The sequence below is a fragment of the Mobula birostris genome, chromosome 2 (assembly GCF_030028105.1).
Source record: "Mobula birostris isolate sMobBir1 chromosome 2, sMobBir1.hap1, whole genome shotgun sequence".
In the NCBI taxonomy this organism is placed as follows: Eukaryota; Metazoa; Chordata; class Chondrichthyes; order Myliobatiformes; family Myliobatidae; genus Mobula; species Mobula birostris.
The window spans coordinates 174,579,199-174,592,226 of NC_092371.1; the positions used below are offsets into that span (position 1 = coordinate 174,579,199).

Below are 13,028 nucleotides of genomic sequence, written 5' to 3' on the forward strand. Positions count from 1 at the left end.
GCTCTACACTATCCCTCAATAACAAACACAACAGGAGGAGGGGGATAATTACCGGAAGTTAGAGAAATCGATGTTCATGCCATTAGGTTGGAGGCTAACCAAATGGAATATGACGTGTTGCTCCTCCAAACTAAGATTGGTCTCATCATGGCAGTAGAGGAGGTCATGGTCTGACATGTCGGAATGGGAATGGGGATTAGAATTAAAGAAGTTGGCCACTGAGAAATCCGGTATTTTGCAGACAGAGTGATGGTGCTCGACACAATGGTCTCCCATTGTATGCCAGGTCTCACTGATGTAGAGGACGCCCCATCGAGAGCACCGGACACAGTAGATGACCCCAACAGATTCGCAGGTGAAGTGTTCCTTCATCTGGAAGGACCAGATATGGCAGACTGCCCGAAATTAGACGACTAATTCTTTACAAGCACACAACATAAGTGCCAAATATTCCCAATGAAGGATCACATAGATAAAGAATGACATCTGAATGTCATTGTATACATTTGAGGTACCCACAACAAAAAAGCATTGACAACGGTTTGGAACAAGATTAATGGTGTAAGTCAAAGTAAAGTGGAGCAGATATACTCAGTTGCCACATTATGTTCTGTGGTCACTGAGTGTATGTGTTCTGCTGCTGCTGTAACCCAATCTACTTCAAGGTTTGACATGTTATATGTTCAGAGATGTTCATCTGCACACTACTGTTGTAATAGATGGATCTTTGAGTTACTGTCAGCCTGGACCAGTCTGGTCATTCTCCTCAGATTTCACTCATTAACAGGGCATTTTTGCCCACAGAATTGCTGCTCACTGGGTGGTTTTGTTTTTCACACCATTCTCTATAAATTCTAGAGACTGTCGTGCATGAAAATCCCAGAAATCAGCAGTTTCTGAGATAATCAAAACACACCTTCTGGCATGAAGAATCATTCAATGGTCAATCTCTTAGATCACATTTCTTCACAATTTTCATGTTTGGTCCAAACAACAACTGAACCTCTTGACTATGTCTGCATGCTTTTATGAACTGAATTGCTGCTACATGATTGGCTGATCAGATAATTACATTAATAAGCAGGTGTACAGGTGCCCTTAATAAAGTGGTCACTGAGTGTGTGTTGAAGTCAACTAAAAAAAACAGTAGATCAATAAACACTATCTTATTATGGGAACAACTTGCAATTACTTTAAATTATTGGCACTATGATAAAGAGATTTGTTTGTTGGGTGAAGATTATGTATTCAGCACATAAGTTACCCGTCAGGTTGTGTGGTTTGATGTCACATTGTAATATTTTAGACCAGTTAAATTTTTTCATACTTGTTAACAGAGCAGAATGGATTAATTTCCTTGTGGAATACTATTTGCTGCATCTCTGTGAAGGAATCCAGAGATACTGCCTGACTTGGCTCCAACCCCACAGAATAACACTTTGCCAGATGGCATTTGATGTGTCGAACTCCACTCCTGAACTCACACTTGAGTCTGCCTGCAGTGTCCAAATCAAGAATTGAATTGAATTGACTTTATTTCTTACATCCTTCACATACACGAGGAGTAAAAATCTTTACACTATGTCTCTGTCGGAACGTGCAATATGCAAATTATAGTAATTTGTAATAAATAGTATGTACAGTAAGATATACAACAGAACAGTCAATATAGCTTAGAGAACAATCAATATAGGGCTAATTTCATATCCAACAATAACAATACACAATCTGCTGGAGGAACTCAATGGGTCAAACAGCAACTGTGGAGGAGCAAAAGGAATTGCTGACATTCTGGGCTGAAATTCTGCATCAGGCTGAGAGTGGAGAGGAGAGGTGGACAATGTTAAGGGGAGAACTTGAATGGTGAGACAGGAATACAGGGTGACAGGTGGACTGAGGTAGAGTTGGGGGACCGTAGAAGGTGGAGGAGAGATGGAGACAAAGGTAATATTGAGAGGCAGTTGCAGTGAGATGGAGGAGGGGAAGGATGAAGATTGGAGACAGCTGCTGGAGGGAGATAAGGAGAAACACAAGGGCTACTGGTGCTGGAAGCTGATAACTAAAGGAGGTGATAATGGTTGAGGTGTGTGGCAGATGGAATTATAACCAGATTTTGGGGGGGGGGGGGGGCAATTGAAATCTGTGGGTGACATTTCCTTCCCTCCCACAGACCCTTCCTGAATAGACTCCAACCTTATGTCAAAGGTTCAAAGGTGCAATTTAAATGTCAGAGAAATGTATACAATATATATCCTGAAATGCTTTTTCTTCACAACCATCCACGAAAACAGAGGAGTGCCCCAAAGAATGAATGACAGTTAAATGTTAGAACCCCAAAGTCCCCCCCGCTCCCCCCTCCCATGCGTAAGTGGCGGCGAACAACAATTCCCCCTCCCCCCCACTAGCAACAAAAAAGCATCGGCATGAACATCACTTCTGAGTCACGAACATCAATTTCGCCTTTCAGTATTCCCACCCCCTCCACTTCCCTCTTTTTCTATTCCCCACTCTAGCCTCTTACATCTTCTCACCCGCCTATCACCTCCCCAAGATGCTCCTCCTCTTTCCCTTTCTCCCATGTCCTACTCTCCCTTCTTATCTAATTCCTTCCTCTTCAGCCCTTTACTTTTCCCACCAACCTGGCTTCATGTGCCACCTTCCAGCTATCCGTCCATTCCACCCACCTTTTCATTATGACCTCTCCCCGCTTCCTTTCCAGTCCTGAAGAAGGGTCTCAACCTGACAAGTTGACTGTTTATTCATTTCCAAAGATGCTGTTTCACCTGCTGAGTTCTTCCAGCATTTTGTTTGTGTTACTTTGGATCTCCAGCATCTGTAGAATCTCTAGTGCTTATGATTTGCAGCCTATTTTGTTGAACATTCAGCACCATTCCTCAGTATTTGAGGTCAGTTTACTGGAGTGAATCAGCTTGTCTGTTGTGGGAAATCATAAGTCTGATAGATAACTTTTAGAAACTAAGATAAATTACAATTTGTACAATTGCTGACAAGATCCATATGTAGCACAGAGCTTTAAGACAGAGCAAATCTTATGATGTGTTTTATAATTGTGAGTTTGTCCTGCCCATTGTGCTTGCTTCAAAAAAGGTTGTGCTATTCTTGACTGGGGTGTACAGGCTTTTCAGGGATGGCTGGCTTTCTGTGACGGTATCCATTCTGGGGCAGCTTACTCAATCTTGGTCTCAGCTCTCACCTGTGGCTCCAAGAAGCTGTTTGCGTTTAACTGTGGCCACACCCCAGTACACCGCTTTGACAGGTGGGCTAAACCAGGTGAGGTTAGCTGGAGGGCCCCATGTGCTGGTGAGATAGGGATATACCTGTCCTAGCATGCAAAGCCAGGTCTGGCGGACTGGCAGCATGAGATCAATAGTGAGATCCAATGGCCAGGAAGGGGGATCTGCAATGCTTCATGGAGAACAAAGGGCATGACAAGGCACAGAGGAAGTCATGGTCATCCACTGCAACCAAGGAAGACCCCAGTTGTTATAACTGCAGGTAGTTCTTGGACCAGATCTTCTGAGGTCAAGAGAGTGGAAATGCCCCAGTGCAATGGCTTTTGCACTTTAAAAGTTTTTCTGTACAGGTTTCCTGTCGTAGTCAGATACGATGGACAACCACTACTATTTTGGGCTGCACACAAACATATAGATAATACTAATAATTTGTATACAGCTCAAGGGCAATCCCAGAAATCAATCAAAACTGAAGACACTGGAGACTGCCGATGCTGGAATCTAGATTAATAAACAATCTGCTGGAGGAATAAGTGGGTCGAGCAGCATCTGTAGTGGGGAAATGGAACTGTCGAGATTGCTGGTTGAAATCCTGCATCAGGAATAAAGCTGGAACAGGTGAGTTATATTGTCTCTGGTAAATATATACATAAAGTTAATGAAAGGGAAGTAAGGTAGGCTTGAAAAATTGCATCTGTAGACTCAACCAGCTCTACGATAGGCACAAGCCTCCCCAACCATCAAGAACACCTTAAAGAGATGGTGACTCATATCGGCGTCATCCATCATTATGAACTTTCACTATCCAGGACACACCCTCTTCTCATTTCTACCAAAAGGGGAGGAATTCAGGTGTCTGAATATCCATACTGAACAATCCAAGAACAGTGTTTCCTCTTCCACCATCAGATTTCCAAAAGGTTCATGAACACAATTCCCCTATACCTGTTTTGCACTCTGTAATTTATTGTTTGTAACTTAGTGATTTTTGTTTTGCACTCTACTGCTGCCAGAAGCTACACACTTCACACATACGTCAGTGATAATAAACCTGATACTGATTCTGTTGGTTTGATGCACTTTGAACACATCCTAAAAGAAAGCTCTTTCATTAATCACAGCTATTTCACTGTTTAAAAAAAAATATCCTATGGAATATGCCATCCATAAACTCTGGCACACTTTGAATATCAAAATATTGTTTCCAAAATGTGGGCGGGAGGGGGTGGGGAGAGTCTAAGACGAGAGAGAATAACCTCTGAACAGAGAGATGTCCATTTAGAACAGAGATGAGGAGGAATTATTTTCTTTAGCCAGAGAGTGGTAAATCTGTGGTATTCATTGCCACAGATGGCTGTGATGCCAAGTTGTTGGGTATATTTAAAGTGGAGGTCAATAGGCTCTTGACTGGTAAAGGTTTTTAAGGTTAAGGAGAGAAGGCAAGAATGGGGTTGAGAGGGAAAATAAATCAGTCCTGATTGAATGGCAGATCAGGCTCGATAGGCCGAATGGCCTAATTCTGCTCCTATGTCTTATGGTGGTATAGGCACAATCAGAGCGATGTAGGAACTTGCATTTGCTGACGTATCCCTGTGAAACTGTAACCAGTGTAAGCCATGTCCACGATGGGAAAAAAGATTAGTAAAACTGACACATAAATAATTCCCATTGTCAGCAAGCAGGCCATTTCCATGTTATGCACACTTTAAATTACAATTTTAAAAAATAAAATGGTCTCTGTTTAATTTTGCAAGAAAGCATATTGCCGTTTCATCAGCTCCCTGAAAAATATTACCCATTCAGTCATGTTTTGGAGAGTAAGCCCCATACTTATCATACCTTAGGATGCAACAAAGTTCTGTAGTAAGAAATAAAACAGTCTTCTTATAAATTAGCCATAAATCAAGGTAAGTAATGTAGATCTTGTTAAAAAAAAGAGAGTAAAATAAATCACTATACAATCTACACTTTGGCAGTCTGTTCATTTAAAATTCAGAAACGAAACTGCCAATAATATCTACAACCAAGGATTACGATGCAAGTCATGCACTGTAATGATTTTCCATTAACTGTATATCTCACGCAGCTGTGCTTGAAGAATTAGCAAACAGCAGATAAATTTCAATTTTAAATGATATGCAATAAAATCATTATTAGGTGCACATTTCTCTATTAGTAAGGACAACAAATATATGAAATACCAGCTGGATTGAAAATGACTTCCATACTTTGGAGGGTGGGTGGGGGTATGTGATAAGAATGATGGGGAATAAAGATGCAAGGAGTTTATATTATTAATTGTAGAATTCTTCATTACCATATAATGATACTGAAAAGTGAAGTTTAAGGAATTGTTTAACAGTTTCATTGCAAAATAAAAATGGAGCTAAGTTGAAACTGAGTTAAAACAGCTCAAGAAAGTTGATAGAGACTTACGCAAGCATTGTGGGACCTCCCCTCTCCAAATACCATTTCCTTCACAGGTCAGAATAGCTGGCAAAGAAAGTTGATATCCTTCAGAGCAGGTGTAGCTGATGCTGGAGCCCCATCTGAAATCGGATCCCTGTACACGCCCATGGAGCACACGGGGTGGCTGTGTGCAAGTGATAACTTTATTGTAAAGGGAGCAAGAGAGTACATTGAATTAATAAATAGAAGGATCTGCAAATATGTTTCCTTACACATAGAGTCATAGAGCACCACAGCACAGAAACAGGCCCTCTTCAACCCATCTAGTCCATGCCAAACGTTTTACTCTGTTTAGTCCCATTGACCCAACATCTGGACCATCGCGCTCCATTTCATTCACCTCTGTGTGCCTATCCAAACTTCTCTCCAGTGTTGCAGTCAAAGCCATATCCACTAATTCCATTATCAGCTCGTTCCACAAATTCTGAGTGAAGAAATTACCCCTCAGGTTCTCATTATATACTTCACCTATCGTCCTTAACCTATCACCTCTAGTTCTAGTCTCACTCAACCTTGGTGGGAAAAATAGCTTGTTTGCATTTTCCCTTATCTACACCCCTTATAATTCTGTATACCTCAATATAACTCTCCTAGTTCTTCTACTCTACAGGGAATAAAGTCCTAATCGATTCAACCTTTCCCGATAACTCAGGTCCTCAACATCTTTGTAACTTTCTCTGTACTCCTTCAATCTATAGATATCTTTTATCTAGTTATATGGTCAGAACTGCACACAAAACCCAAAATTTGACCTCACCAATGTCTCATACAAATTCACATTATATCCCAAAACTGGTACTGTGATGGATGTTCCAGGGGTAAGGTCAACAAAGCGGTGGTCACAGGAGGCTGAGGAGCGACTACAGGAATGCTTTGTGTCATATTCAAGGACTCATCAGTGGATCTGAATGAATATACCACGATTGTCACAGACTTCATAAAAGCAGTCGTCTTTGCATGTGACTCCACAAAATCATTCAGCGTTTTCCCTAACAAGAAGCCCTAGATGAACCATGAGATCTGCAGTCTGTTGAGGGCCAGATCAATGGCATTCAGGTCTGGTAACCAAGCTAAATACAAGAAGTCCAGGTACGATCTCTGCAAAGCCATCTCATGTGAGAAATGGCAATTCTGGACCTAACTTGAATCACTAAAGGATATAGCAGGGGATTGAATGCTATCACCTCCTACAAAGTGAAACCAAGTGACACAGGTGACATAGAGGCTTCACTTCTAGATAAGTTCAATGCCTTATATGCTCTCCTTCACCATCAAAACATTAAGTACCTTCATGAACTCCCACTGACCCCGTGATTTCAGTCTCTGAGGCTGACATAGAAGCTTCCTGCAAGAGAATGACCCATAGAAAACATCCAGCCCAAACAGGGTATATGGCCAAGAACTAGAGACCTGTGTTGATCAGTTGGCTGGATCAGTCACCGATATTTTTAACCTCTTGCTTTGGTAGTCTGAGGTACGCACCTGCTTCAAGCAAACTGCAATTCCACTGGTGCCTAAGAAGGATGTGGTTACCTGCCTCAATGACTATCATCCAGTGGCAATTACACCCACAGTGATGAAATGCTTTAAGAGGTTGGTGATGAAATATATCAACTCCTGCCTCAGAAGTGACTTGGATCCTCTCCAATTTGCCTACTGGACCAACAAGTCAACAGCAGATACAATTTCATTGGCTCTTCACTCAGCCCTAAAACCTGAACAGTGAAGATGTGTAAATCAGAGTGCTCTTCACTCACTACAGCTCGGCATTCAATAATATCATCTCCTCAAAACTAATTAATAAGCTTCAAATCCCAGGCCTCAATACTTCCTTGTGTAACTGTATCCTCAGTTTCCTCACTTGCAGACCCCACTCAGTTTGGATTGGCAACAACATCTACTCGACAATCTCCATCAGCACACATGCGCCACAAGACTGTATACTTAGCACCCTTCTCTAATTGCATTAATTCTTGTGAATGTGAGGCGAGGTACAGCACCAATGCCATATTTAAGTTTGCCAAAAACACCACTGTTGTTAGCTGAATGGTGGCAAATTAGCATATAAGAGGGAAATTAGGTATCTTCCACAATAATCTCTCACGGTGTCAGCACGGCCAAGAACTGATCATTGACATCAAGAGGAGAAAACCCGAGGTCCATGAGCCAGTTCTCAAGTTCAGTAACTTTAAATTCCTCTGTGTTATCACTTCAGAGGATCTGTCTTGGGTTCAGCACATAAATGCCATTATGAAAAATGCATTGCAGTGCCTCTACTTTCTGAGAAGTTGGTGAAGATTTTGCATGTCATCTAAAACTTTGACAAACTTCTATAGATGTGCGGTGGAGAGTATATTGACTGGTTGCATCATGGCCTTGTATGGAAAAACCATTTCCCTTGCACAGAAAAGCTTACAAAAATAGTAGGTACACCTCAGTATGTTACAAGTAAACCCGGCTCACTATTGAGCACATCTACATGGGGCACCATCACAGGAAAGCAGCATCCATCATCAATGACCCCTGCATCCAGGCCATTCTCTCTTCTTGCTGCTGCCATCAAGAAGAAGGTGTAGGAGCCTCAGGACCCACACCACCAGGTTCAGGAGCCTCAGGACCCACACCACCAGGTTCAGGAATAGTTATTACCCTTCAGCCATCACGCTCCTGAATCAGAAGGAATAACTTCACTCAACTGAACTGAATGCACCTTCAAGGACTCTTGATCTTATGTTCTTGATATTCATTGCTTATTTTTTTAATATATTTTTTCTCTTTCTTTTTGCATTTGCACAGTTGTATTTTTTTGCACATTGGTTGTTGTCTGCAGTATTATTAGGTGTGGTCTTCCATTAATTCTATGGTGTTCCTTATACTTACTATGATTGCCTGCAAGAAAAGGAATCACAGGGCTAAATATGGTGACATAAAAGTGTATGTACTTTGATAATATATTAACTTTGAACTTTGATTCAGGGTTTCTTTTTTTTTTTGCCAAACTCAACTTTCTATACAGCAGCGGTAAGCTTCTAAAGATCAAACACAAAAAGGAGAAAATCTGCAGATGCTGAAAATCCAAGCAACACGTACAAGATGCTGGTGGAACTCAGCAGGCCAGGCAGCATCTATGGAAAAGATGTACAGTCGACGTTTTGGCCCCAAACGTCGAGTGCACTCTTTTCCATTGATGCTGCCTGGCCTGCTAAGTTCCTCCAGCATTTTGTGTGTGTTGTAATGATCGAACAGTTGTTCTTGGGTAAGTTAAACTGACAACCAATATTGCTTTTTCAGCTTGCTGTCATAAATGGGAGCCAGTGTTCTGTTTTAATGTAACTGGCAAGTAATAATAAATTTGAAGTTAAAAGGAGTTTTACAAACAAGCACTCTCTTTAGAGCTACATACTTGCTGGCCCACTACACCCGGGTTTATTGTTCAAGGGGTGCATTGTAAAACAATGGGTTATGTTAATTGGGGTTGTTTCAAACTAGGCAATGTTGGCTAAGTTATTTAGTTCAAGGAAGCTTGCACACCAGATTGATAGTATATTTCTTTTGTATCAGATGGCTGATGTGTTAATAGTTGGAAGGGAGTCAGCTTCACAGCATTAATTGTTGGTAACTGGGATCTCTGTTTCTTAGAAGTTTTAGAAGCTTAAATGTATGCATCTGAGAAATACCACGTGTGTGAAGTCAGCCATGTGGCAAAGAAACAACATAAATGTGGAGAACAGTCAGGCTAGCTAGGACTGCTCCATGACTATCTGAAGAACGATAGAGCAAGAATGGGATGAACTAGAATCAATTTCTCTGCCTTCCATTTCTGCGACAGATGGTTTGTTCACCTGTGTCTCATGGGTATATCTTTTTAGCTTAAAGGATTTGTACTTATGTTTTGGAAATCCTTTGTGTTTTAGAAATGGTTTGTAATTTGGAAATCTTTTACAAGATAGATATTCCCTTTGAGTTTTAAATGTGTTTTACGAATGTTGTTTGAATTTAAACGTGTATCACTAAAAATAAATTAACTGTGTTTAAACTGTTAGATGGAAGTATATCCTCCTCAGTCAGAAGCAGGGACCTACCACTCAAATAATGGTTATTAGCAGCTAATCTCACTGTGGAGAATAAACAGGGAAGTGAACTAGTCTTTGAAGATTGGGTAGTTTCAGTATAACCTCCCTTTAGTGAGATTACCCATGGCTATTTATATCCGAAAGGGCTTAAAGTCTTCATTTGAGTTCAGAACTTCACGGTCAGCAAACTCAACACTACCACAGTACTCATGAATGCTACTTGTGAGATGCTTCACTGGCAAACTGCAGCCATAGAACCTGCATGGTGAAGATCCTTTTATATATTTTATTTAGGGATACAGCATGGTGACAGACCCTCCCTCCCAACAAGCCCACGTCACCCAATTACATCCAAATGACCAAATAACCGACTAACCCGTACATCTTTGGAATGTGGGAGGAAATTGGAGCACCTGGAAGAAACCTACACAGTCACAGAGAGAACATACAAACTCCTCACAGAGAGCAATGGAATTGCATCCGGGTGACTGGCGCTGTAAAGTGTTACACTGATCTCTATGCTACCCTGCCATCCTAATATTCTTCTCAATATTCAAAATCTGTTTTAATCTTATTATCCAGCATAAAGTATTTAATTTCTACAAGCAACTGAGGAGACAAACAAATCTCTAAAGTTATTCTTGATGGTGATTATACAAGAACAGTTACATGCTAAATTTCTGCGGTGCTTTTGTTCTAGAACATTCTGTGCAAATTGTACTTGGAGCATCATAGAATCATGACAGCACAGAAATACGCCCTTCACCCCACCTAGTCTATGCCGAATGATCATTATACTGTTACCATAGTAATCATCACAGCACTATAACAACATGTATTTGATTATACTAAATATCTTAATTAAGTTGACCCCAACCTTGATTATATTTGCTGTTGGTTCCATATTGGACTACAACGGTGGTCTTCTTTGCACATCAGCTTATCTCTGGGCTTCTTCACATCGTGTGAGAGATGTCAGAGATGAAGTAAAGGATCTGATCCCTCACGTCACGACTGGACACAGTACCAAATGTTAGAATGTCTTCAGCTACAGGACTGAATTCTCCACCAGACATGGCTGCTGTGCATGGCAGTGCCCCACCCATCTGAAGAGATTGGTTCACTTTTCAGGCAGCAAGGTAATGTAATGGTTAACAAAACGCTTTACAATGTCAGCGATCAGAGTTCAAACAATGCACTTCACCGTATATTTTGTTGCTTTGAAGTACATTTGACAAATAAAGTTCATCTAATCTTTGATTGGAAAGGAGGATACAGGGAAGCTTCAGTCCTGATAAATGATCTCAGCCCAAAATATTGACTGTTTATTCCTTTCTATAGATGCTGCCTGACCAGCTGTTTTCCTTCGGCATTTTGTGTGCATTACTCAGGATTTCCAGCATCTGCAGAATTTCCAGTGGTACTGGTAAACTTATTATACAGGTACATACAAACACTCTCCCACATTCAATTATTCTTTCTGAACATGTCCTACTTCCTGTCTGACTGCTCGCTGTGTGTGTTCCATTCATTACCATTCAGACAAGTCATCTGTGTTAGGAATCACTCACCTCTGCTAAGTGGCTGAAATTATCTCATTTCTCTTCAAATGCACTTTTCAATGACAGCTTCCATTCCACTGTTATCAGACTCTTGAACCAACCTTTCATACTCTAAAAGGTGACTCTTTCTCTCTCAAACTACCTCGTTGTGGCCCTTGTACCTTATTTGTAACTACAGCACTTCATTCTGTTTTCTTTAACACTACCTCGATGTACTTACGTATGAATGATCTGACTGGATAACACACAATCAAGAGCTTTTCATGGTACATGTGACAATAATAAACCAATACCAAAGCCAAGGATTAAAACAATACTGTCAATCTCACATCCAAACATAAAAAGGCATATCAGCATTTCTACTTCATTCGGCATTTGAGGAGATTCTGTCTGTAATCAAGGACTCTAACAAATTTCTATAAATGTACGATGGAGAGCATTCTGACAGGTTGCATCGCCAGCTGGTATGGAGGCTCCAATGCACAGGATTGTAAGAGGCTGCAAGGAATTTCTAGACTCAGTCAATTCCATTTTGGACACAACCAGCCCCACTATCAAGGACAGCTTCAAGAGGCAGCATCTTTCATTTAGTAGGGTAAAAGCTTTACAGTTACAAATAAAGTGCTGGGGCTTTCTCATCCAAGTACCTATCCAAAATTCCCTTAAATGCCACTGTTGAACTTGTACCCACCACTTATGCTGGCAACTCGTTCCACACTCGCAGTACCTACTGAGTGAAGACCCCTCAGTTTCCCTTTAAGTATTTCACCCTTCACACTAAATCTATGAACTCTAGTTCTAGTATCATCCAGTCTGAAGGGGAGAAAAGGCTGCTTGCATTCACCCCAGCTATACCATTCATAAGACCATAAAGACCGTAAGATATAGGAACCAAATTAGGCCAACTAGCTCATTGAGACTGCTCCACCATTTCATCATGGCTGATCCATTTTCCTCTCAGCCCCAGTCTCCTGCTTTCTCCACATATCCCTTCATGCCCTCACTAATCAAGAATCTATCAACCTCTGCCTTAAATATACTCATTGACTTAGCCTTCACAGCCGCCTGTGACAACAAATTCCACATATTCACCATCTTCTGACTTAAGAAATTCTTTTTCATCTCTATTCAAAATGGATATCCTTCTATTCTGAAGCTGTGTCCTCTGGTCTTAGACTCCTCTCTCATAAGAAATATCTTCTCTACATCCACTCTATTGAGTCCTTTCAATTTTCACAAACAAGAGAAAATCTGCAGATACTGGAAATCCAAGCAACACACCTAAAATGCTGGAGGAACTCAGCAGGTCAGGCACCATCTATGGAAAAGGGTATAGTCGACGTTTTGGGCTGAGACCCCTCATCAGGACTGGAGGGAAAATAAAGATGAGGATCGAGGGTTAGAAGGTGGGGAGAGGGGAGGAAGAAACACAAGGTGATAGGTGAAACCTGGAGGGGGGAGTGACAATGTAAAGAGCAGGAAAGTTGATTGGTGAAAGATATACAGGGGTGGAGAAGTAGGGATCTGATATGAGAGGACAGAAAGCCAAGGAAGAAAGAAAAGGGGGAAGAGCACCAGAGAGAGATGATAGAGATGATTGGCAAGTAAGGAGATAAGGTGGTGAGAGAGGGAAAAGGGAATGGAGAATGGTGAAGTGGCGGGGGGGGGTA

At 41.2% G+C, this 13,028-nt stretch overlaps 1 protein-coding gene across 1 annotated transcript in view; it reads right to left on the minus strand.

Moving 5' to 3' along the window:
* The window catches only part of csmd1a (CUB and Sushi multiple domains 1a), a 2,254,753-nt gene that overhangs the window by 52,594 nt on the left and 2,189,131 nt on the right, over window positions 1-13,028 (minus strand). The window contains exon 60 of the mRNA XM_072251121.1: window positions 5,691-5,864. Coding sequence (XP_072107222.1) covers window positions 5,691-5,864 — 174 coding nt within the window. The remainder of the gene's footprint in view (window positions 1-5,690; window positions 5,865-13,028) is intronic.